This window comes from Accipiter gentilis, chromosome 14, assembly GCF_929443795.1.
Source record: "Accipiter gentilis chromosome 14, bAccGen1.1, whole genome shotgun sequence".
Taxonomy (NCBI): domain Eukaryota; kingdom Metazoa; phylum Chordata; class Aves; order Accipitriformes; family Accipitridae; genus Astur; species Astur gentilis.
In genome coordinates this window covers 32,493,102-32,517,407 of record NC_064893.1, presented here as the reverse complement: position 1 = coordinate 32,517,407, position 24,306 = coordinate 32,493,102, and the positions used below count along the sequence as shown (strand labels likewise).

General features: G+C 51.0%; 2 protein-coding genes and 1 long non-coding RNA gene across 7 annotated transcripts in view; 1 reads left to right on the top strand and 2 right to left on the bottom strand.

Annotated features, from left to right (window-relative positions):
• Window positions 1-2,191: 2,191 nt before the first annotated feature.
• SLC2A4RG (SLC2A4 regulator) lies at window positions 2,192-7,709 on the top strand. Its single transcript, XM_049817139.1, has 8 exons — window positions 2,192-2,334; window positions 4,321-4,502; window positions 5,540-5,649; window positions 5,738-5,982; window positions 6,638-6,738; window positions 6,858-7,122; window positions 7,267-7,346; window positions 7,439-7,709. Exons 1-8 carry the CDS (start codon window positions 2,227-2,229, stop codon window positions 7,548-7,550), a joined length of 1,203 nt encoding a protein of 400 aa, XP_049673096.1. The 5' UTR covers window positions 2,192-2,226; the 3' UTR covers window positions 7,551-7,709.
• Window positions 7,710-9,417: 1,708 nt separating this feature from the next.
• Window positions 9,418-14,273, bottom strand: LOC126045724 (uncharacterized). The gene is made up of 2 exons (XR_007508130.1): window positions 13,509-14,273; window positions 9,418-10,729 (listed from the first exon to the last, which is right to left on the bottom strand). It is a non-coding gene; the product is annotated as an uncharacterized LOC126045724 (long non-coding RNA).
• A 4-nt stretch (window positions 14,274-14,277) lies between these two features.
• Window positions 14,278-24,306, bottom strand: part of ZBTB46 (zinc finger and BTB domain containing 46) — a 56,024-nt gene continuing 45,995 nt past the window's right edge. For all 5 annotated transcript variants that reach the window (XM_049817134.1, XM_049817136.1, XM_049817133.1 and 2 more), the window contains 2 exons: window positions 20,009-20,184; window positions 14,278-14,699 (listed from right to left, as the gene is read on the bottom strand). In XM_049817134.1, the coding sequence (XP_049673091.1) occupies window positions 14,313-14,699; window positions 20,009-20,184 (563 nt within the window). In that variant the 3' untranslated portion in view covers window positions 14,278-14,312. The remainder of the gene's footprint in view (window positions 14,700-20,008; window positions 20,185-24,306) is intronic.

Genomic DNA, 24,306 nt, shown 5'->3' with positions numbered 1-24,306 from the left:
CCAGTACCCCATGCACCCTGGTACCCCATGCACCCGGGGCACCCTATGAACCCCAGTACCCCCTGCACCCCATGTACCCCATGCACCCTACAGCACCCCGGTATCTCATGCACCCCATAGCACCCCAGTATCCCATGCACCTCACGTACACTGTGCACCCTACAGCACCCCAGTACCCCATGCACCCCATAGCACCCTAGTACCCCATGCACCCCACGCACACCCTATGAACCCCAGTACCCCATGCACCCTGGTACCCCATGCACCCGGGGCACCCTATGAACCCCAGTACCCCATGCACCCCACGTACCCCATGCACCCTACAGCACCCCAGTACCCCATGCACCCTGGTACCCCATGCACCCAAGGCACCCTATGAACCCCAGTACCCCAAGCACCCCATGTACCCCATGCACCCCACAGCACCCCAGTACCCCATGCACCCCACATACTCCATGCACCCTACAGCACCCCAGTACCCCATGCACCCTGGTGCCCCATGCACCCGGGGCACCCTATGAACCCCAGTACCCCATGCATCCCATGTACCCCATGCACCCTACAGCACCCCAGTATCCCATGCACCACATAACACCCCAGTATCCCATGCACCCCACGTACACTGTGCACCCTACAGCACCCCAGTACCCCATAGCACCCTAGTACCCCATGCACCCCACGCACACCCTATGAACCCCAGTATCCCATGCACCCCACGTGCCCCATGTACCCCATAGCACCCTAGTACCCCATGCACCCCACGCACACCCTATGAACCCCAGTATCCCATGCACCCCACGTGCCCCATGTACCCCATAGCACCCTAGTACCCCATGCACCCCACGTACACCCTATGAACCCCAGTATCCCATGCACCCCAGGTACCCCATGCACCCCACAGCGCCCCAGTACCCCATGCACCCCATGGCACCCCAGTACCCCATAGCACCCCAGTACCCCATGTACCCCATGTACCCCATGCACCCCACAGCACCCCAGTACCCCATGCACCCCATAGCACCCCAGTACCCCATGTACCCCACAGCACCCCAGTACCTCATGCACCCCAGTATCCCATGCACCCTACAGCACCCTATGCACCCCACGTACCCCACGCACCCCACACCCAGCCCTCTGCCGTTCTGGGTGGCTTTTGGCAGCGTTTCCTCGGGGCGAGCAGGACTGACCCAACCCATGCCGTGTTGGGGACCCCTTTCCCGCTGGGAATTGCCCTCGCACCCCAAAAATCCAGCCCCCCCCCCCCCAGCAGCAAGACACTGTAACTTTTGGGGGAGCCCTATAACTTCCAGTGGGTCTAAAACTTCGGGAGGAATTTGGGGGCGGGGACCCCTGTAGGTTTTGGGGAGTGTAATTTTGGGGGGAGCCCTGCAACTTTTGGAGAACCCCTAGAACTTACCGGAACCCCTATAATTTGGGGGGGAGGTGGGTGGGTCATAACTTTTTGGGGGAACCCCACAAGTTCCAAGGCTCCAAGTTTCGACCCTGTTGGAAGGAGCCGGAGTTCGGGGGGGGGGGTGGGGTGGGGGGGGGTGTGTGTGGGGTCCTCCGAGCTGGCGGGACCCCCGCGCTTTGGGGGGAGAACCCAAATTCCTCCTAATAATAATAAAATCAGAACTTTTGGGGGACACGCTGCAACTTTCGGGGACCACCCTCTGACTTTGAGGGAGGGGTGGGGGGTGACTTTACCGCCCGTGAGAGTCCCAAAATTAACGGGGGGGGGGGAACACAAAATGCCGGTTTGGGGGGGGGGAGGGGGGATTTTTTTTTTGGGGGGGGGGGGGGTCCCGGGCAGCGCGCGGGGCGGCGGGAGGGCGGGGCGCGCGAAGATGGCCGCTGCCGGCGGGGGCGTGTCGCGGCGGGGCTTGGGAGGGGTGGGGCAGGGGAGGGGCGTGTCGCCGTCGGGGAGGGGCGGGGCGGGGCGTGTCGCTGTTCTTTAAGCGACAGCCGGAACGGACCAATAGCGAAAGGGAAGAGAGCGGCGCTCGTCTTCCAACCCGCGTAAACTGACCAATAGCGATTGAGAGTGGAGGAGGTGGGAGGGGAGGAGAAAGTGGATGGAAGAGGGGGGAGGGAGGGGGGAAGGGGGTGTGGCCTGGCCGGCGCCGATACCGGGCCGCGCGCGCGGCGGAGCGCGCTCCCCCGCCGGGCCCGGCCGCGGCCGCCGCCGCCGCCGCCGCCGCCGCCGCCGCCGTTACCGTTTCCCTCATGGACCCCCCTCGCCCCCCTACGGTTTTATTAGCAGCCGCCCGCCGTCGCCGCCGCGATCCTCCGCCGCCTCCTCCTCCCGAACCCGGTGGCGGCGACGCCCCGAAGGTACCGGGGGGGGTGAACCGGGAGAAAAAGAGAACGGGGGGGGGGGGGGAGGGAGGAGGGTTTGGGGGTGGAGTGTGGGGAGGGGGGGGGGGGGGAGAACCGGGGGAGGGGGGGGGGGGGCGGTGACAGCTGACAGCGGCCCGCCCGAAACTTTCCCCGCCGCTAAAATGGCGCCGCTCGGGGACAAACTTTGGGGGGGGGGGGGGGGGGGCGGCGGGGCGCGGGGGGGGGGGGTACCCCCCCCCCCCCCCGCGCCCCGCCGCCTCCCCCCCCCCCCCGGTGGGTTTTGTCGTGAGCTGGTTCTTCTCCCCCTGAAGGATCAGCGCCCGGATCCCGGTAAATCCCAGGGGAGGGGGATTCCCAACCGCGGGGGGGATCTATTCCCCCCCCCTCCGCGACCGACTCCTGGCTGGATTCCCACCCCCCCAGCTGCAAGCCTGGCTTGGGGGGGTTTTTTGGCTAAGGGGGGGGGGGAATCCTGCTGGATCCTGGGGGGGGATCCTTGGTCCCAGTTCCATAAGGGGGGGGGGGGGGTCTGTCAGTAGCGAGGGGTTTGCTCCGTCTTGGTGCTGGTGGATATTCCTCCCGTGGAGCGGCCCGCTTGGCTCCCTGGAGCGTGATCCCTGTTAGATTCCAGCCTTGGGGAATCCACTCAGGAGATAGCCGGAGAGGGATCCATTCAGCCCACCCATGGGTGCTGCTGTGGGAGGACAGCCCTGCCTTGGTCCCTGCACAGCAGAGCTGGGGGGGGGAGGGAGAATTCCTGTTGGATCCCGGCTCTGATCCCGAGGATCTGCTCGGGATCTGCCTGGAAAGGGATCTGCCTTGTGCCGGTGCGTGGGCAGGCGGCACTGCTGTCCCGGAGCAACCCGGTCTGCTTCTGCAGAGCTCAGGGGGATCCCTGTGGAATCCCAGCCCGACTCCAGTGGGATCTGCTTGGGATCTGCCTGGAGAGGGATCTGCTCGGCGCTGCCGCACAGCCAGAGGACAGCGATCTCTTGGAGCCGACCCCGTCCGCTCCCCGCTCTGCGGCGCTCCAGGGGGATCCCAGCTGGATCCCCACCCTTTGGGATCTCCCAGGAATCTGCCCCGGAGGGATCCGCTTGGTGCTGACAGTCGGCCAATGGACACGGCTGGCTTGAAGCAGCCCTGAGGCGCGCACCGAGTCGGCTCCTTCCTTTGCCAGGCTCCGGGGAGATCCCAGCTGGATCTGAGCCCGGGGTGATCCGCCCAGGCATGGCTCGTAGAGGGATCCACCTGGTGACCGAACTTGGCCGCTGAATGCCGCTGACCTGGGTCAGCCCCGCGGGAAGGGCTGCTCCCCGCTTCTCGGGGGATCCCCGCGGGGCCCCGGCCCCAGGGAGATCACCTGGGATCCGCCTGGAGCGGGATCCACTTGATGCCGGTGCTCAGTCTGTGGGTGCTGCTCTCTCCGAATGGGCTGGCAGGGCCAAGCCTGCTCCCTGCTCCGCAGAGCTCTGTGGGGATCCCCGCTGGATCCCGGGTGATCTGCTCAGAGAGGGATCCGCTTGGTGCAGGCACGTGGCACGCGGGTGCTGCCACCTTGGAGCCGCCCTGCAGGAGGGTGTCAGGTCTTCTCTCCTGGCTCTGCGGAGATCCCAGGCGGATCCCCACCGTGGCCCTGGGGATCCACCCGGGGAGGGATCACCGGCTGCCGAGGCTTAGCCAGCGGGTGACAGCGCTGGGAGCAACCTCGCAGGAGGATGCTGGCTGCTGTCGCCTCTGCGGGGCACCAGGAGGGGATCCCTACTGGATCCCAGCCCCGACCTGGTGGGATCCACCTGGGATCTACCCCAGAGGGACCCACCGAGTGGCTGGCAGGGTCCTGCCGCAGCCCCACCTGGAAGCGCCGCGTCGGCTCCCCTGGGCCGCCGAGCCTTCCCCGCCGAAGTCGGGGAGATCCCAGCGGGATCCGGTGCTCCGGGGAATCCCTTGCTGACGATCGACCCGCCGTCTCTCCCGCAGGCTCCTCTCCCCTGTTGCGGCCGGGGGCTGCCGGCGGGAGCCGAGGGCTGGCTGCCACATCTGGGGGAGCCGCTGCCGCGCCGGGAGCCGGCCAGCCGGGAAGCGATGCTGCGGGTGCTGGACGCCGGGCTGGAGCGATGCCTGGCGCTGCATTCGGCGTACATCCCCGTACCCCGGCACAGGTAGGACCACGACGGCGGCGGGGTGAGTAACGGTGACGGCCACCACCCTGCCAAAACCTCCTGCCGACACCGGCTTCACCGCGGGAAGCTGGGATATTTTTTTTTTTCTTCTTTTTTTTTTTTTTTTTTTTTTTTTTTTTTTTTCTTTCCCGCTTGGCTGCAAGAGGAGGACTTTGGCCGCTCGGCCGCAGCGCCGGGGTCTCTGGCTGTGACCGGCTGTCTCGTGTACGGCGGCACCGAGGGCTCTGCCCGGCCGTGGCCCCGGCGGGTGTTGAAGCAAGGTGCCATAGACAAGCCCTCGAGCGGTTGCGGCGCTCAGCGCCGGCGAGGCTTGCCTCGCCGGCGCTGAGCGCCGCAACCGCTCGAGGGCTCGGAGAGCATTGCCACTCTCCAGCGCCGTATTTATCCATCCCCACGGCACGAGAGGTTTGCAAAATGGCTTCTGTTGCTCTTGACCTCTCGCTTTTTTTTTTTTTTTTAAATTTAATTTTTTAATAGTTTTTTTGGTTTTGTTTTGGGTTGTTGTTTTTTTTTTCCACTTCAGGAAGTTGTTTGGTCCCAGCTGAGCAAACCCCGTGTTTCTCGGCACTCGCGGCAGGATGCAGGTGCCGGTACCCTCCGGCGCGGCGCTGCCCGCGGACGTGTAGGGTTCCCCCCCTCCCCGGAGTGGTAAACAGCGGCGTTTTGGCTAGCTGCCTGCACTGCTGCCTGCACCGCTGCCTGCACCGCTGCCCAGCGGAGTTTCCAGTCTGGCTGCTGGGATGATGCCTGGGTTGGCCTGGTATCTCAGGGTGCTGCAGGGCAGGGGGCACCCACGGGTGCCTTTGCCTGTGGTGATGCCCCCCAGCACGGTGCGGTCACCTCGTGCCACCCATGTGTGTTGTCCCCTCGCCAAGCCACCCCTGGGGTGGGTGCAGACCCGACCGCCGTGGGTGGGGGGGTCCCAGCACCTCGGTGGATGATGGAGAGGGATGAAGGGTCTGGGGGGGGGCTTCGTCCATCCTCACCGCAGGCCCCCCCTTTGCTCTCGGTTGCAGGAAGCTCTCGGGCAAGGCGGGCATCGACGAGGTGATGGCGGCCACGGTGCTCACCAGCCTCTCCACCAGCCCACTGGTGCTCGGTCACCCGCCTGCCACCCCCGCCCCAGGTAAGAGCGTGCCCACTGTCCCCCCCACCCTTCCCCATCCCTGGACACGTGTCCCACGGCAGGACCTGACCTTCCTCTTCCTCGCCAGAGCCCGGCGGTGAGGTCTGGAAGGAGGCACCCGCCATGTCCTCCAGCTGCAGCAGCAGCAGCAACACCAGCGGGGACTGGAGCTGGGACCCCCCCAGCGACCGCTCCACCCCCTCCACCCCATCGCCCCCGCTCTCCAGCCACGTCCCCAGCACTTTCCTGCCCGCCCCGCTGCCGGACGAGGGCCCCGACGAGCCCGACGGCACCCACTTCGTCTTCGGAGAGCCCATGCCGCGGAAGAGGAAGGTGGGATGAAGTTGGAGGTGGTGATGGGGACGAGGTTGGAGATGGCGGGGGCTAGCGAGAATGGGGATGAAGAGGAGGATGAGGTTAGGGATGGGGATGACGGTGGGGGTGAGGTTGAGGATGGGGATGAAGAGGAGGATGAGGTTAGGGATGGGGATGATGGTGGGGGTGAGGTTGAGGATGGGGATGAAGAGGAGGATGAGGTTAGGGATGGGGATGACGGTGGGGGTGAGGTTGAGGATGGGGATGAAGAGGAGGATGAGGTTAGGGATGGGGATGATGGTGGGGGTGAGGTTGAGGATGGGGATGAAGAGGAGGATGAGGTTAGGGATGGGGATGACGGTGGGGGTGAGGTTGAGGATGAAGAGGAGGATGAGGTTAGAGATGGGGATGACGGTGGGGGTGAGGTTGAGGATGGGGATGAAGAGGAGGATGAGGTTAGGGATGGGGATGACGGTGGGGGTGAGGTTGAGGATGGGGATGATGATAGGGGTGGGGATGAGGTTGAAGATGGGGATGAGGTTGGGCATGACAACGGGGATGAAGGTGGGGGGGGAGACAAGGATGGGGATGGGGATGACGGTGATGGACATAGGGATGGGGATGACGCTGGGGACAGGGCCGGGGCTGCCAGCCTGATGTCTCCCTCCTGCAGAACTCCACCAAGGTGATGTTCAAGTGCTTGTGGAAGAGCTGCGGCAAAGTCCTCAGCAGCTCCTCAGGGATGCAGAAGCACATCCGAACTGTGCACCTTGGGTAAGCGCCCGGGGTCCCCCCGGACACCCCCAGACCTCCCCCCCACCCGGTGCCCCCGGTGGGGTCCTGCCGTGGAGGGGAGAGAGAGCCGCCCCAACCGGACCCTGCTCTCCCCGCAGCCGGAAAGCCGACCCCGAGCAGAGCGACGGCGAGGAGGACTTCTACTACACGGAGCTGGACGTGGACGTGGACTCGCTGACGGACGGGCTCTCCAGCCTGACGCCCGTCTCCCCCACCTCCTCGGTGCCGCCCGCCTTCCCCGGCCCCGAGGCGCAGGGTCCGGTGCCGCCGGCGTTGCCGAGCCCCGACCTGGCGTTGGCCTCCCCCCGCAGCCCCCCGGCCCCCCCAGGTCTCTGCCACGTCCACACCGACCACGCGTACCAGGTGAGGGGTTGGGGGGGGGTATGGATGGGGATGGAGGGGCTGCTGCTGCCCTCCCCGTCACCGTCACCCTCCGGCCTCCCCAGCCGCTCGGCGCCGGCGTTGCAGCCGAGCTCTGACGCGGGGCCGTCTCCTCTCTCTCCCCAGGGCTGCCCGGCCCCCCCGCGGCCACCGGTGCCCCCCACCGTGCCCACCCCACCGCCACCCAAGCCGCCTGCCATCCCCAGGTGAGCCAGCACCATCCGCGCCCCTACCCCGTCCCCTCGTGTCCGTGTGTCCCCCCCCCCCCCACCCCGTGACGTGTCCCCTCTGCCCGCAGGAGGCCGCGGGGGGAGGCCAAGAAGTGCCGCAAGGTGTACGGCATGGAGAACCGGGAGATGTGGTGCACGGCGTGCCGCTGGAAGAAGGCTTGCCAACGCTTCCTCGACTGACGCCGGTGCCGCCGGTGCCGCGGTCCTCCCTCCTTCTTGCACATTTTGCACTCGAGGTGCCTTCGCGCCCCCCCTCCTCCTCCGCCGCCGCCCCGGGGCCCCCCCGGACTCAGGGAACGGCCCCCCCCGAAAGCTTTATGCACACAGCCCCCCCCTCCCCAACCCCGCAGCCACGGAGCTTGTCCTAAACCCCCCCCCTCCCTTCCTTTTTTTCCCCCTTTGAAAATAAGCTAAATCTATCCCCCCCCCTCCTCCCCGGCCCTTGCCGGCACCGCGGTGGGGGCTGGCGGGTGGGGGGGCTGGCTGCTCCTGGTCCCCCCACCTCCCCATGCCAGGTTGGGGACATTCCCCCCCCCCCCCCCCCTTCCTGGGGCTGGGGGCTACCCATCGCTCAAATAAGCTGTGCCTGCGGCCGGTGGGGGCTTGGAAAAGGGGGGGGGGTGTCCGTTCCTGCCCCCCGCCTGCTCCCGGGGGGCACCCCCAGTGCCCAGGGCAGAGGTGGGCGCCTGCCCCCCCCCCTTACCCCCCCTCCAGGGGGTTTTTAGTCTTTGTATCGTCGTTTCTCTCTATTTTTCTTATTGGGGGAGCAGCTGCTCCCGCCGGGGCGATGCTCCGGGAAGTGCCTGCAGGAACGCGCCCATTTGCACTAAGCCAAACTGCACAAAGAGGTTTCTTTTTTTTTTTTTTCTTTTTTTTTTCTTTTTTTTTTTTTTTTTTCCTTTGTGTGTTTTTATTTTTTAAATAAAATATATGAAAATTCGTATTTTTTAAATACTCTCTCCCAGGGCCTGAGAGCACACAGGCCGCGGCACTGCAGCAGCGTGATGCCTCCGGCCCTGGGGGGTTTTTAAGGGGCTTTATTCCCTTCAAAACCCTTCCCCAACCCCAACCCCTTCCTTCCCTCTCCTCCCCATCACTCACCTGTCTGGACAGTAGCTCAGGACTGGGTTTTGGCCGGGCCACGCCGCCCCTCTCCTCTCCCTGTACCCCTCCCCACGCCAGGATGGGTGGGATGGGGACAGGGATGGGGACAGGGATGGGTGCGTGGCACTGCCACCCTGCCCGGCCTCGCACCCAGGGCAGGTCCCCCCACCTTGCAGGAGGGTTCCCTTCGCATCAGGAACCCCCCCCCCCCCCGACTTTGCAAGGTGTCCCCCCCCCCCATCGCAGGGGGTCAGACCGCTTCGGCCCCATGGGCTGGGGCGGTGCTGGGCCCCCCTCCTTGTCCCCGACGCGGCGCCGACGGGGATTTGATGTGTCAGATCCAGAAGAAAAAAGAAAAAAAATAAATATTTGGATTTTTTTTTTTTTTTTTTTAATTATTGTTCTTTACTTACTTTTAAGACGGGCTCTGCGCTGCAGGGTGGGCAGCTCCAGACCTGGTGCTGTCGTCCCCCTCCACCTTGCGTCCCCCTTCCCCTGGGGACGGCATCCCCCCGTGCATCCTCCTGGGGGTTGTGCAAAAGGGGTTACTTTAATTTCAAATAAAGCCCTAAAAATAAGGAAATCGCCACCAACACTTACACACTGGAGGGCGCGGGGGGGGGGAACGAGCCGCAGGTGCCTGTTTGGGCTGGGCATGGGAAAGGAAAAGGCAAAGGCAGCATCGCCCCCAGCGTAGGGGCGAGCCGGGCTCCCTGTGGGGGTGAAGGGGAATTTTGGGGAGCTGGGACCCCCCAGCAGCCCCATCTCAGCACCCAGGAGCGTGGGGGGGTGCACGGCCCTGCAGCATCGCAGGGCTGCAGCTGGGTGGTGCCCGTGGCCCCCGGACGGCACCGTCATCGCCCCGTGTCCAACGAGGAGAAAAAAAATAATACATTTTAAAACAAAACAAAAAAAAAACAAAACCGAAACCCAAGACAAAATGTTAGCAGCAATTTCCCAATTTATTGAAACTGATTGATTTTTGCAAGTATGTCTAAGCTAAATCCCATCACAAAGTAATTATAATCAAGAGGCACGCCTCCGGCATGCCCAGGCAGACGAGAAACCGGGAGATCAACTAGAAAATAAGGTCATATTTACCTGAACTACATTTACAGAAAATCAGTACAACACAGCCATGTTCTCCCACTGACTTCTGGTTACTAAAATCTCCTCAACCTCCCCAAAATATTAAACACATCTTCAATACAAACACAGGTTTATAATAATTAATATAAAGTCAGTATAATATAGAATATTCCCAGCAAAAAAAATAATCAACAATCTTCAAACGCTGTCCTTTTTTTTTTTTTTTTTTTTGTTTAGCTTTATTTTTGTAGACAGGTTTAAAGCACGTTGAAAAATAAATATATATGAAAGCATACACACAGCACTCTTACTATGCGGAACTAAAAAAAAAAAGGCAGAAATTCAAAACACAATATAGAATCTAAAAAATAAAAAGAACCATTAAGTATGGCTTTCTTAGGAGTTGCACATGTCACAGAATGAGCTAAAATAAGATTATTTTTCATAATATTGCAAAAAATTCCAGTTTTTGCATTATTTTCATGGAGTTTCTTTCCTAAAGGGCGATGTGCAAAATGGGAAGCGTCGAGGCGGGGGGTGCTCGGGGGGCTCAGCCCCAGTGGGAATCGGGACTCTGTCGGGGGCACGAACCGAGCCTCCATCCAAGTCATCGATCCCAAAACACACGCACCAAACCCCAAAGCAACGCGGCTTTCGCTTTGGAAAAGCGGAGTATTTAAAGGCATGAGTCGAGAGAAGAAATAAAACGGGACCTAACACTAGAGCAGGTTTCCTTTCGTATGAAAAATATTCCTTTTGTAGTCCAAACCACTGATTTTTGATTAAAAAAAAAAAAAAAAAGGAAAAGGACAGTCACTTCGCAAACCTTCGTTAGACACATCCCCCTCTCGCCTCCCCACAAAGTCACTCTGTAGCTGCGAGGCTTGAGGGTGACCTTAAAATATACAAAACTGGGTGATTTTTAAGTTTTAGACAAAATTTTTGAAAATGAATTGACAGAAGGCCATGCAAGAACCTCATTTGTCTTCACTGTTCAAGACATTCTCCAAATGCAACACCAGACCAAGGCCCACCTCGTGCGTGATTCGGTGTATTCCTCGGGGACTTTTTCGGGAGGGTAAGGGCAGGACGATGGTGTTTGCACCCTGTTCTGCGCGAGATGGTCGCAACGCACGGCTTGAAATGCTCTTTGTACTCCTGGCACACTTTAATATTTAAAAAAAAATAAGGAGGATAATAAAGAAATTCAGGGAGGGACATCTACAAGTATGCGTGAATACTTAAAAAAATTAGCCGCAAGTTATTGAGACCAAGTGTATCAATTTTTTACCTATAAGGGAGTTATTTTTTTGAAACTAAATCTGTATATATATACACACACACACACATATATATATATATATTTAGAAAAAATTAAAAAAAGGGAACCTCAGTGAGGTATACAAAGCCCTGAAGGGAAATACAAAGACGAGATGCTAGAGGTTACTCGAGCTAGCGCTGGATAGAACAGGCAGAATTACTGGGGTTTTGTTTCAAGCTCAAAGAGCAGAAGAAGTTTGCATAGGCAGTAGATCCAAGACGCACCCAGACAGGAGCCCGAGGGGTCCGGTTGCGCGGAGCGACTGATGAAGTTTTATAAAGTTTCGCCATTAAAAAAAGCCCAAATTCCTTTTTCGAACCCAAGCCTCACGAAGCGCCCGCCGGAGCATGGAAGTTTAAAGACTAATTCCTGCATTTCCAAATGTGCACAGCTCCATCAAAACAAAGCACTTAAAATGTACATCAGGTGTTAGAATGATTTTATTTGGTATATATAGTGTATGTTAGTAATATAGAAGCATGTGCTAGGTTATAATGGTAACATTGTAAAAGTTAGCTTTTACGTGGATTTTCTCGTTTTCTCTCCTTTTTTTTTTTTTTTAATTTATTTTCTGCATCCTCGGCTCAAAGAGCTTCAAAGTGGCACTACTAGGAAACACTTCTGAAAGCCACCTGGCTTACTGCCCACCCTTTAAAAAAAAAAAAAAAAAAAAGGGAAAGAAAAGGAAAAAGAAATATAAAATATTTCCAAAGGAATTGCAAAGTAAAGCTAAGCACCCCATAACTCCGATTACAAAAATCGAGTCACCCAAAGGTGAGGGCAGGGAGGAGCGAGGAAGAGGAGGACTTGGAGCAACACCTCCTGCTCCTCCTCGGAAGGTACGACAGCGGATGCACACACCAGCATCGGAGGAGATGGGTGAGACGGAATGTCACAGAAACCGAGGGGTTTTGAACGGTTTGGGTTTTAAAACTGTTTTAAATAAGATTTTTACATATAAAAAGCAAAGCTACAGATATCTTTTAAGTACTGTATGTATTTGTCTACATGTAACAGGTGAGGCTGCAAGTTCAGGACCTCAGACACCCCTTACCCTCCCTCCATATTTACAGGATAAATGACAATAAATACAGAGCCCGCACTCCGAGAGGCAAAAGTCAGGGTAACAAAACAGTGACCTCGCTCTGGGACACCCCCCCCCAACCGCTACGACTGCTGGAAAAAAAGTATACAGAGGTCCAATTGCAAAATACTGGGTTTGTTTACGTCTTCTTAAATACAGCAGGAGGGCTTTACAAGAAGCTAAGATGCAAAATCAGATTTTTACAGTTGAACTGAAATGCTTCTGCATGACCCTACCGCTCTATTCTTTAAGTATTTAAAGAGGGTTATCTATTCTCACTGGCTAAAAGCAACAAGTCCCACTTAACTCCTTCAACCCTAAGGACCATCAGCAGCAGAGACGGTGCTTACGTGGCCTCACCAAGCCAAACCAGAGGGTTTTAGGAAAAGACCCATGTTTCCCAATCACTGACGTGCACTAAAACCGACAGACCAGGAGTCTGGGAGCTGCTGGAGGCTCCCAGCGAAGGCGATCGTCAGCGTGAACCGGGATGATGCACGCAGAGAGAAGGCGGCCAACTTTTGCAAGGAACTGAGGAGCGGAGAAAGGAATTGAACGCCATAAACCCATAAATTGCGACATAAATTGGGGAATGAATAAAGAACCGGCTACTGCAGGTGCCAGGATCGAGGCTCCCACTGCGCTCCACCAAATCCTGGCACCGAGTGGCTTAAATCCTTCAAGATTATTTGCTTTACAGGGGTTTATTGTACAATATACTTTTTATTTCCTTTGCTGGGTGGAACCACGCTTTTTGTTAAGGACCACCAGGCCTGCAAGAACGCTCTCCACCCCGCAGGGATCGCCTGTCCCACCACGGGAGGAAAATAGCACCTTTAGTCATTTGGCTTTCTGGTAACGGGTTGTCTTTGTGGCAAGGTTCAAGATACCATCGTCACAGACATTGTATAACATTGCTCCGTGGCAAGGAAAGTGAGGTCTTCAGCTTTTTTTTTTTTAATTATTATTTAAAAAAGCACCAGAAGCAAAGAGGTCAAGGGTAAAACAAGCTGCTGCTTCAAGAACAAGACACTTCCAACGCACTTTGTTGCTGTTGTCATTTAGGTGGAGCTGGAAGAAGGCAACAGTGGCCAATATGAACAAGGAGAATCCAACTACCTAGAGCAGCCCCACAGAGTCTGTCAGGAGATGCTGGGAGAGAAACCTGGTTCTTATTTTAAAAAAGAAAAGGTTTATTTGAAAATTTACATGGAACCAGCGCAGCTAAAGCTGAAGGTTTTTGTCATGAATTAAGAAGGTGTTATGCCTACCAGTGACGAAGGAAAATTTTGAGATTGGCAAGGAAGAACAACGTACCCAGGTGAAACCCTGGCCCCACCAAAGTCTACAGGATGGGACCAGCAAGATTTCCACCCAGGTGGGATCTCCTCACCTTGGCTTCTTGCATTTCCCAGTTCATCCTGCACTTTGCTAAATGCCTCATTTTTGCTACGTTTTGCATATATCTATGAAAAAGGCAGCTGAGCAAAGGGAGAAGAGTGAAGATATTTGCAGAGAAGAATGACAGGTAGAGAATTACCTGTGTCCTTCAGAGCAAAGGGTGCTTCTGGAAGCACCAGCACGCATTTCAGGGACCATGGATAACCAAGGCTGGAAGACGGGACGTGGGTAAGATGCCAGTAGGTCATAATCTTTCTCTGATGGTGATTCTTTTGGAAGCTAAGAAGCTAAGAAAAGAATTCGTAAGGCTGTAATCCGACTTGCCTGTTGATCTATTTGGCTCCGTAAAAAATAATAAAAACTCTCTTTAAATAACTTTGCAAAAGGCCTGTATCATCAAGGGAAGCCCTCCAACACACACATCGATTTGCTTTCACAACGTTAGCTTGTAATTCCACTGCTGCTGGGATTTTAGCACACTGACAAGGTGTTAAAAAAGAAACAAACAACCACCACCAAAAAAAAAAAAAACCAAACACCCGCTTCAGACACAAAAATCTCCCCGGTGTTCGGTTCAGGGTGGGAAGGGCACGAGGACACATGCTTCACCCAGCCTCCCCATCGCGCAGCGCTCACACCTGCAGAAACTCTACCTCACGTGCATGCAACCTGGCTGGCTCGGCCGGAGGGGCGGCCGCGGTCGGGGTTGTTCATGAAGGGAGAAGGGGGAAGGCGAAGTCAGTCGTGTCGCTGGAAGCGACATTGCTAAGACAGTATCTGAGTGGAACAGAGAAGGACTTGTTTAGAAAACACAAGAGTTATTTTGCACACATGGACGACAACAAGGCTACTTAGTTTTTCCAACATACTCCTTCCTCCCCCACCCTCCCTCCCCCTACAAACGACAGAGCGAAACAAAAACCAAAAAAAAAAAAAGAAATCCCTAAGAAATCCAGGTAAAATCCTTGTCGTTCTCCCCAGAGTTGTCCTGCTCCTGCGGAGAGTCGACATCTTTGTCATCATCCAAAATCACGTCATCTTGTGACATTCCCACGTCATCCTTCCACTTGATGTCATCGTCATCTCCCATCTCCTCGTCTCCTTCCACTTTGATGTCATCTGGGTCTTCCATGTACTGGCCTTCCCCGGGGTAGCACTCGTCTGGAGACCCTTCTCCTCCGTTGTGGTCCAGGTGACCAGCTATGCCTCGCCCAGAGCAATCGGCACAAACTCCGTGGCGGCGAGAGCCGTGCTTAATCCCCACGCTGGCCGCAGACATGAACACTCGGTTGCACACTTTGCAGACGTATTTTTTATCTTTGCTGTGGACCTGGAAAAGGAGAACGATCAGAAAAGTTAATGCCGAGGGAGACGGATCGAGAGCCGCAGGGAAGGACGGGCTCCCCTGTCCTTCTGCAAAGGCAAAACCACCGCAGCCCACGACTGCAACCTGAGGTCGTCACCGGCTTTCATCGTGAACTCAAACCCACCACGATTAATTCAACCCTGTAATGGTGTCGTGCAATGCAAAAGCCTTTTGAGACCGCCTTTTCATCATCAAACTAGTAGTTCTGAGAGGAGCTTTTATCACTCCGTTTTTTGTCCTCCCCTTTCTGTTTTTCTGGGGTGTAATAGTTGCATTATACCAGCACCACCACGAGGAAAATTTTAAAAAGGAAAAAAATCCCACCAGCCCCAAGCACTGGTTCTTCGCAGACCAGAGCAGAGCAACCCATGATCAGATCATGTTAATTTAGCCGTTTCTCTCCTGATCCCACTACTGCCAAGAACCAAAGAGTCGGAGCTCCGTTAATGCATCCTGTATCTCTAAAAAAATGCAGCCTAATGCACTTCTAACCTTATTTCTGACTACTTTGGTGGCTGAAAAATGGTTTGTCACAAATGTTTCTGTTCTGTAAACCATGCTGCATTTTATGTCTGAGAATAACAGGCACACAGAGCTATCACACTTACAGAATAAGCGGTAAGTGGGAAAATGCTCTGCAGGATACCAGAAATCACTTCGAGATTCAAACTTCACTATACCATGAGCAAAATTACATACTTTGAGAAGCACAAAACCACCTAATCAAAGGCAAAATCTGTTGCTGGCTACTTTTGCCATGTGTGGAAGGCAAGGAGCTTGCTCAAAACGTTCACCTACTCCTCTCCCAAAGGAAACGGCCAACCGGTGCAGTGAGAACGCCTGAATTCTGCCACAAGGAGCCTCATCAGGTACTTTCATTTACATATATATACAAAAAGATATATAAAATACATATATATATTAGTTTTATTTATATATAAAATAGTTCAGTTGTAATGGACCTACAACAACCATCTAGTCCAACTGCCCCACTTCAGGGCTGACCAGTATATGTTATACATATATATTTTTTCTTTTTTTTTTTTTTTTTAATTTTTTTTTTTTATTGTTTTATATATTAAGACCACGGCAGGACAGGCCAGGAGCTCGCCTTGGCCAGTGCCCTGTCGCTGGCACTGATCAGCAGGAGACACTTTGGGAAGCGGTGTACAAGCAGAGAAGGCTCCACCATGTACTACACTGTTCAGTGGCTAGTGATTTGGGGTCATCCTGAGCAAGCCCGTTTCGTGCAGACCATCAGCTACCAGAGCCTCTGGGCATGTATTGTCAGTGCCTAATCCCGGTTTTAGCTCATTTATTCTTTTCACGCTCACAACAGCCTGTAGGAAAGGTTTTAAACATGCCTTACATTGAAAAGTCCTTCTTTTTATTTTCAATCAGTTGCCCGGTGAGGCCAGTTCCCCGCTCCTGCCCCAGCACGGGATCACCTGCTCTCGCAACCGGATTGTCCATAACCCTGCGCTCACGGCTGATCCGGAATACCCAGCCGAGCTCAAGGTATTTGGGAAGAGGACAAATTGACCCATCTTACCCCCTCAGCCCCCACTACCGCAGGACACTCGCACAGGCTTTGTACTGCAGTGGTCCCGACCGTGTTCAAAGCCTGTGAGCTCTTCTGATCCGCGCTGGCTTCAGGTTTCCCTTGCTCTGAGCTAGTCCTTGCGGTGTGTTCTTCAACTGCATCAAGCAAAGACATTGTATTTCTTTCTTTTTTTTTTAAACTACGTGTAAGCTTTTTTTAAAAGCAATTGGACAGGGCTGGTCAGAGTCCTCCAACAGGATCTATAGGCATCAGTCATTTGTAACTGTTAGAAGAATGATTTTCAGGCATCAAAAGATGAATAGGATTACAGAAGGTTGTCGAGGGTGCAGAATAAGGGCTAAAAGAGCCATACAAAAAAGAAATTATAAACCAGGTACTAAAATGATGCGTAATTGAAATATCTGTTAAAAAACCTGATCGCCTCTCTCCCTCCCTTCCAATGCTGACGGTTTAGTCAGCATATTCAAATGAACCATATTACTGGATGGAGCTGGGCAGAAATTAATCCATTTTCCTTATAGCCGGACTAGTAAGTATTAAACACAGAAATGCCGTTTGGCCCTCAGTATCTGAAAATGCCATTAGAAAGACCACGCTCTGACTAAATACCAATATTCCAAGGCAGAGAGGGGAAAACATTGTGCTGACAACACCCTAAATTTCTGAAAAAAAAAATAATTAAAAAAAGGGAAAGTTCTTAGAAATAAAACGATGGAGGCAACCAGCTGGCGCGACAAGGTGTTCCCTGCTGCAAAACTAGCAACAAATCTTGAAATCTGCGTGCTTGCAGCAGGACCGAGCTCGCTGCTTGGATCTGCCTCCCGAACACCAGAACCCCAACAACACCCCAAGGAAATAACGAAGGGACATCTCGGGGAGCAGGCAGTCCCCCGAGCAGATGGCTGGGCACTCATCCGAATGGACACACACGCACGAAAGGAAGCGGTAGTAGATGGTGGGGTTTTGAACACCATAGCAACTCGTCACGTAAGCCCCTTGATCACCCCGGTGCGAGGGGCCGGGGCTAACCGCCTGCCCGGTGCAAGCAGCACCGCCGTTTGGCAAGCTGTGCCGCACCGAAACGCCGGCATCTGCTGCGAGCGGACAACTGGCTTCCAGCTGAGCGGGCAGCAGCTCTTCCCAGGAAAAGGAACACGCTTTTGCAACAGCAGCAGGGACAGAGCAAGCTGCAGAGGCGGTGTAATGCCTGCAATAATAACCAAGTTCGCTACGGATTTGAAAAAATAATTTAAAAAAACCCCCACCAAACCCAACTTTTTAAAGAAGCTACCGCAAGGAAGTAGAAGCTCCGTACGCAAACAAAGCTGCTCTTTCCCATCTAAATTTATCCTGCCAGTTTTAAGCGGTTTGCAGTCATTTGCGATGCTGAGACAGACCAGGTAAGAAAGTTCAGTATAAATAGAATCACGAGGAGACGAGTCACTTCAAACTAGAACCAAGAAACTTTTGGTTAAGTTTTTTTAAGCTGAAAACCTGGAGGGTATTACAGGGGTAGTGCTTCCTTCTGGACACAGCAACGGGGCGAGAAACCTCGGTTTATGGTCTGCCACCACACAGAAGTTATCACTTGAGATGCAAAGATTTTTTTGAAAGAAAATCTTGTTTCTACTTTAATGTTCCAATTCAAAGAAAACAAGCGTTTCTATTTAATTTGCATTTTATATAAAGACTATAAAAATATGCTTTTTTATCCGAGTTAAACTAAAATAGCCTCTTCTGTCTTTGGTTATCAGTTGAGAAACAGACAGAAACAAGGTTTTTGGTGTGTTAAATCTACTTCCTTTTCCAACATGTTATTTTTATAACACACATTTTTATTTGATGCACGCCAGCATTCATCTTTACAGATTTACCTGAGAGTTGACAATTAAGCCCCAAAACATCAGACGCGCCGGAAATAAGATGACAAGACAAGCAAAGAGTATGAATCCAGCAGTTAACCTTGCCACAAGCACTTCAGACAGCCTGCTCTACCGCTTTTGTAAATGAAGATCACAGTGTCATTTGCATTTAAGAAAATATACCTTTTCATAGCTTCATTTCAAAAGAAACTTCAGAAAAATACTGAAACTGGAATTTTTCTGGGGCCTTACGACAGTACCAAAAAAACCCCCAAGCCCCCCCAAGCCCTGTCCTTTTTTCTTTAGTGCATCCATTCCAAGATACCTCGGAGTTATTTATGGCTCTTTGGAAATGAAAACAAATCGGTATTGTCAGGGTTGCACTTTTTTCAGGAACTGGCACTAAAAATTTCTAATCCAGCTGGTATTTTCAGAAGTAGCTTCGTTCCTGACATAAGAGAAGTCAGAGAGAGATTCAGACAGACATACGTCCTCTCCTGTACGTGTTCACAAATAGCTGATCTCGCCTCCCTGGGTGTGTAACAGAACTCGAACTTCAGACTCAACAGAATCAAGTCACTCACCTAGAATGATTCCAGCAGCAAAACAGTAAGACCTAAAATTAATTTGCAGATCACCTCAGTTTCAGTCCTGGAGGGTACAGGGTATATATATTTTTTCCTGCCTTCCCCACGGTATGTAAAAATATGCTGATTCTCATTAGTATCAAAATTTACAGAGCAAGAAAAGGAATTGCAAATTCTGTTACACTTGAACCAAGCTGCATTACTGCTATTAAATTGCCTTTGCAAGAAGGTATGCAAGGGGACGCACGTGCTTGCAGGACTAGGATGAGGGAATTAAAGTTCTTTGTGGCTTTTTGAGAATTATGACCAGGAAAACATTAATTCCTCTAAGCACACCTCCTCCAGTAAGATATTCTTTACATTCAAAATTTAATAGGTAATAAAAATATGATATATATAGAGATAATATAAATATGGAAAAAGTTATTTAAATGACCTCAACAAATCAATTCTTAGTCACTGAAACTGTCAACACTCTAGTGATTTTTTTTTTTTTTTTTATATCTCACTGTATTAGAACCTCACAGCTGCCATCCCCAGTATTTTGAAAAAAAATTCAAATTTTCTCTACAAGCTTAATTAGAGGGGCACCAGAGCTTGCTGGCATGCATTACGGAAATAATTATGTAGAAACTATTTGCTCTTCCACAATATCCCCTCTACACCAAGCTTCGAGAAACCCCTTTAAGATAGCAAATTAATTCTCCCCTGCAAAAAAAGCAAAGTTCGGCTTAAACTTTTGTTTCTGAAGAAGTTGTGAAAAGACAGAAAATGGCACCAGCCATCCTCCTTGGCGGTTTTGAGCAGCCATCTTTAATAAAGCATAACATTATTTCTGATAACTAAGCGCTGCCAGACCCGAGTAGCTTTGCCTTGAATTCTTCTTGCCGAGCGACTTTTGTTTTAAAGCTTTCTGCAGCGAGTCATTCAACCTATTAAAAAAACCATTTCCTTTTCCATCCTGAAGACAGCATTAGCTATTCTACCTCCCGTCCTGAATGCTCAGGCTCTCCCTGGCCGTCAGGGATGCGTGGGAAGGAGAAGGCTGCGCTGGAGAGCCGGTGGAGGTTAGCTCTGGAGGAACAGGCAATGAGACACGCGGCCTTTGAAAGGCGGGGAAAAAAAGATCCTGGAGAAGTCTTCAGAGGACCCGCAGAGGGGAAAACAAAACACAGACCGAAACCAGATGAAGCTCCCGTTATCTTTAACCTGAACAAATGGGCTGTTTCCACCCGAGGCCCGCAGCAGCAGCACTCTTACCAAGGTGTGCCGCTTCATGTGCTCCCGGCGGGTGAACTTCTTCCCGCAGATCTCACAGGGATAGGGTCTTTCTCCCGTGTGGGATCGCATGTGTCTCTTCAGGATGCACTGATGCATGGCTGAAAAACTGCAGTACGGGCACTTGAATTTCTTCCTGATGACTGTGAACTCGTTGACTGTAAGAGAGCAAGCAAAACACGCAGATTACTTTCAGAACATCTCAAAAAGGTCAGTCTTCTTGTTTACTATTTCACTATTAAATTAGTTCACTGTGAAATCGCACTCTCACCTCTTAACCGTCTGCAATTTTTTTTTAATCCTTACACTATATTATTGCATTTGTGTTATTAAAGCTAAGAACAGCAAGTACCTTCATCAGAGAAGCTTTTGAACAAGCCAGCACACAAACATTTAGCAACAGTCTAACACATTGCCTAACGCTCGCTAAATGGCAAATAAAGAGGGCTGACAATCTGCTATGATTCTGATTTATTGTAACAAATCATCCTAAATATCAAGATCTAAAATTCTAACGCTATTATTTGTGGAAGAAGTAGCTAGCCGTGAACAGAGGACCGCAAATGTAACACCCTGCCAGTGCCATGCGCTTTAGTTTTATTTATGGGGCGATGCAAGAACATCATCACACACTCCAGGAGTATTTCAGTGAAGGTGCAGAGACTAAGGATTACCCAGAAGAAAGAGGACAGTTACAACAAACACACTCTACATTATCCAACTCTCCACTAGTATTACCATTGTGACACGGATACAGAAATACAAAAGGATGCTTAATGGTGAATTACAGCATAACCCTTGCAAGCCTCCTTACAACTGTATATAGCCCTTGATGGACCTTTTTTCTGTCCCTCCCAATTGTATTTTGCTGAACTAGAAAAGGGATGAATTCTTTGAAGCCGTTCTGACACTGTCGATTCTGTTCTTCTTGTCATCTCCTCAGAAGCGCACTGAAAGCAGACCCAGGGGATGCGTACAGTATCGACAGCCCAAGGGTCTAATTTGCCAGAAGAATGCACACAGCAGCAGCGTTGGTATTTCCTTCTCCAAACAAAGTGAAAGTGCAACGTGCAAAATACAGCAGGTGAAAACAGAGTATTTGTTACTCCCCGAGGACATCCACCCACTGTAAGTTTGGAAGCGACTGTCCACGTGGATATGATTTTAAATCTCCGCCTTCTAATAATTCTATTGCTTTCCATTAGTATGTTAATTTTCACCCACTTTGCTTCTAATTATTGTTATTTCTCAAAGCAATATATTGTTTACATAACAACGAGGGAAAGAAAGCAAGCAAGTTCTAGTTAATCACCTTAAGTACGCTATCGCGTATGTAAATGGCTCTTGGTAAATGAAAACAGTCTATGTAGGAGAGCTAAGGGAATAAGGGAAATACCAGACCTACTATATGGCTGCTAACATACTGAGTACTTCGCAATATTTTTAGATGCTTATTGAAATGTTATCTCCTACAAGTGCCCTACGAGCTGAATATGCAGTGCATGCCTTTAGTATACCACTGATAATGCCCTGGGAGTTACACTGTACACTGGAAAACAGCTACTTAAAAATGGCCTTTTTTAAGAAAGTCAGTAGGCCAATGTACTCTGTGTCGTTTAAAGCCTAATTTGTGGGCCTTTTTTTTTTTTCTTCTGATTTTAAAATTTGTCTTGTATTTCCAATACAGGTAAAAACAATGTGAAAAGTAACTACATTTGTCATTCATGTAAAAGTGCAAACTACATGACGCTATTAAGAGGCATCTTTAAATAAGATAACACCACTCTTTGTAATCAGTTCAACACAAGCTCATCTTAGAAATAGTATTCTAAGAAGTTTTTTGTTGTCCCAATGCAGACTAAAAGCATGGTTCAAGATCTTAAAAGCTGCCATGATTCGAGTTTCGTCTTAGCATTTGTTTTGACTACTTGGAATTAAACAAATCCTCCACACAGGTAACTTTGAGGAAAAAACAATTCCTTTGATTAGCAGTTTGAATTGGATCTAATATTCTTATATTCTTTTCTTGTGCTCCTAACTTGCTGCTTTGGGCTGCTCAGCAACTGTGGTGGTCCATCCCACAGGTGCTTTTTTTCGGTGGTTTGGTGGCGTGTTTTTCAGCACATTTGGTAAAGCTGTCAAGAGGATTTTCTAGCCCAAGGAGAAGGGAAGAAAAAAAAAAAAAAAGCCTACTCACCTGGGCCATGGCTGCAATACTGACGACAGGGGAAGTGAGCACTAAAGAATATTTTATTCACCCGTCAGTAAAGATTACTCACTGAGATGAGGCAGCATTTTGAAGGGCTGGTTTCACGTGACTATGCACTTGCACTGCTCTGGGAACCTCCCAGAGGAGACACTTTGCTGTGGCCTGATGCCCAGCGCCTTGTGAAAGCTCTTGTTGATAAACTAACAACCCAGCCCTTCTCCTACCCCATACCTATCTTCTGATTTATAAGATACTTTTTTTAAAAAAAAAAAACAATTAGAATATGAAAACTCTTTCTCTACTACAGGAAAAGTATTTTTTGCTTTATCTTCTCCTTTGCATTTGACACCCCCTTGTCTATACGATCAGAGGCAAGGAACCCACCTTCTTCCACAGCAAGTATCGATTTTATGATACAAAGCTATTTATGATAAATATGTTTCTGGTTTGATCTTGTAACTGCTCGATTATTAGCGATAGGCCACACGAACACCTATATTCCCCAGGATCACTATAAACCTATTACTATGGAGTCTAGACAAGGTAAGCAAGCTATAAGCTGATCAAGGGAAGTCAAGAGGGGACATGTAACCCTCCTTCCTCCAGTCCAAGGCCACGTCCAGTACTACTCAACAACACAAACATGCTACACGTATAGACCACAGCTAGCAGGACAAGCTGCTCGGCAAGTCAGGTTTAACCACCTCACTCTGGAAAAAACTGACACGGAGATCCTGACAGCAACCAGATCCCAAGATTATGAAGCAAAAGTGCTTTGGAGAAGAGAACACCACAAAATCCCTTATTTCCTATATTGCCAGATTGTACCTGATCCTGTCATTTCCTAAATGAGCAGAGGCCTCCTCTCATTTTCTGTCCGTACCTGTCCCTTCACTTTATGGCTGAGCTACTGTAGAAGCTGAAAAGGCAACTCCGAAAGTTAGGTGCACAACCTGCACCACTGGCACGCTACTTTCGCACACAAATAGCCACGTTTCCAACACATGAATGTATTTCCAACAACATATTCGTAACACTTTCTGATTTCAAGATCCCTCATGCTTACTTTTGCCTGCACTCAGCTTAAGTCGCTCGAGAATAACATTTTCAAAGCTTCTAGTACGCTTATATTTAAAAATAGTCACAGAACACTTTTTGCAACTATAGTTTTATTGAAAACTATTTTTTCACCAAATAGCCATATATTTAGTTCTTGTATCTACAAAAGTAAACACCTGAAAAACAACAGCATTGTTAGAAAAATAACTGTATTGCAGAGTTAACATTTTCACAGTATTGTTAAATATATGCACCCACCAAGTACATATATTTAACGAACAACATACCGACTTTGGTATGAGTATAATCTTTTGTCTAAATGACAATATTTTATAGAGCTTACGTACAGCAGCATTAAGGTCCTAAGAAATAATCTTTAACAAGATCATTACGACTGTTAACAGCAGTGCCGTAGATAACTAGCTACTGGACACAACTACAGGAAGAACAGCACCAAGAACTGGAGAATGTAATACAAACAGTGCCATAGTAAAAATCTATGTCCTTAACTTCACTAAAGTATTTACAGAAGATGTTCATTTTTAAAACCAACACAATAATGGTTGGAAAAAAGCCTTTGGTATTGTCATCTCCAGTAACTGTACTTATTTCACTGAGGCTGCTAAATGAAATAGGCTCCTACATCCCTGACTTGAGAGAAGGAAAAGCACTAGTGATACACTGCCCGACAGAGCTGCTTTGTATTAACTCTGTAAACCCGTATGTAGTTAATCATCACTGAAATACTACACTCATTTGGCTACTACGAAGAATTCACAGACTTTAAGAGAATTCTTGTCCACTTAATCCTCATTGTGTTTAAGGTTATAAATAGCAAGGTGCAATTTAACTGTCAAGCTTATACTTCCCATCATCTTCCCATGCCACTTTCTAACACAAAAATCCTGCTTTTAAAAAGTTTTCTACACGAACTCTGTAAGCCTCTGCTATGTTATACCCTATGGTTAACATTTTAATAAACCTACTCCTGATCCTGAAGGAAAACACTGGA

Coding starts and splice junctions, on each gene's coding strand:
- SLC2A4RG (XM_049817139.1), top strand. CDS start 2,227: ATGGACCCCCCTCGCCCCCCTACGGTTTTATTAGCAGCCGCCCGCCGT. Junction 2,335..4,320: donor GTGGCGGCGACGCCCCGAAG/GTACCGGGGGGG, acceptor TCTCTCCCGCAG/GCTCCTCTCCCCTGTTGCGG. Junction 5,983..6,637: donor CCATGCCGCGGAAGAGGAAG/GTGGGATGAAGT, acceptor TCCCTCCTGCAG/AACTCCACCAAGGTGATGTT.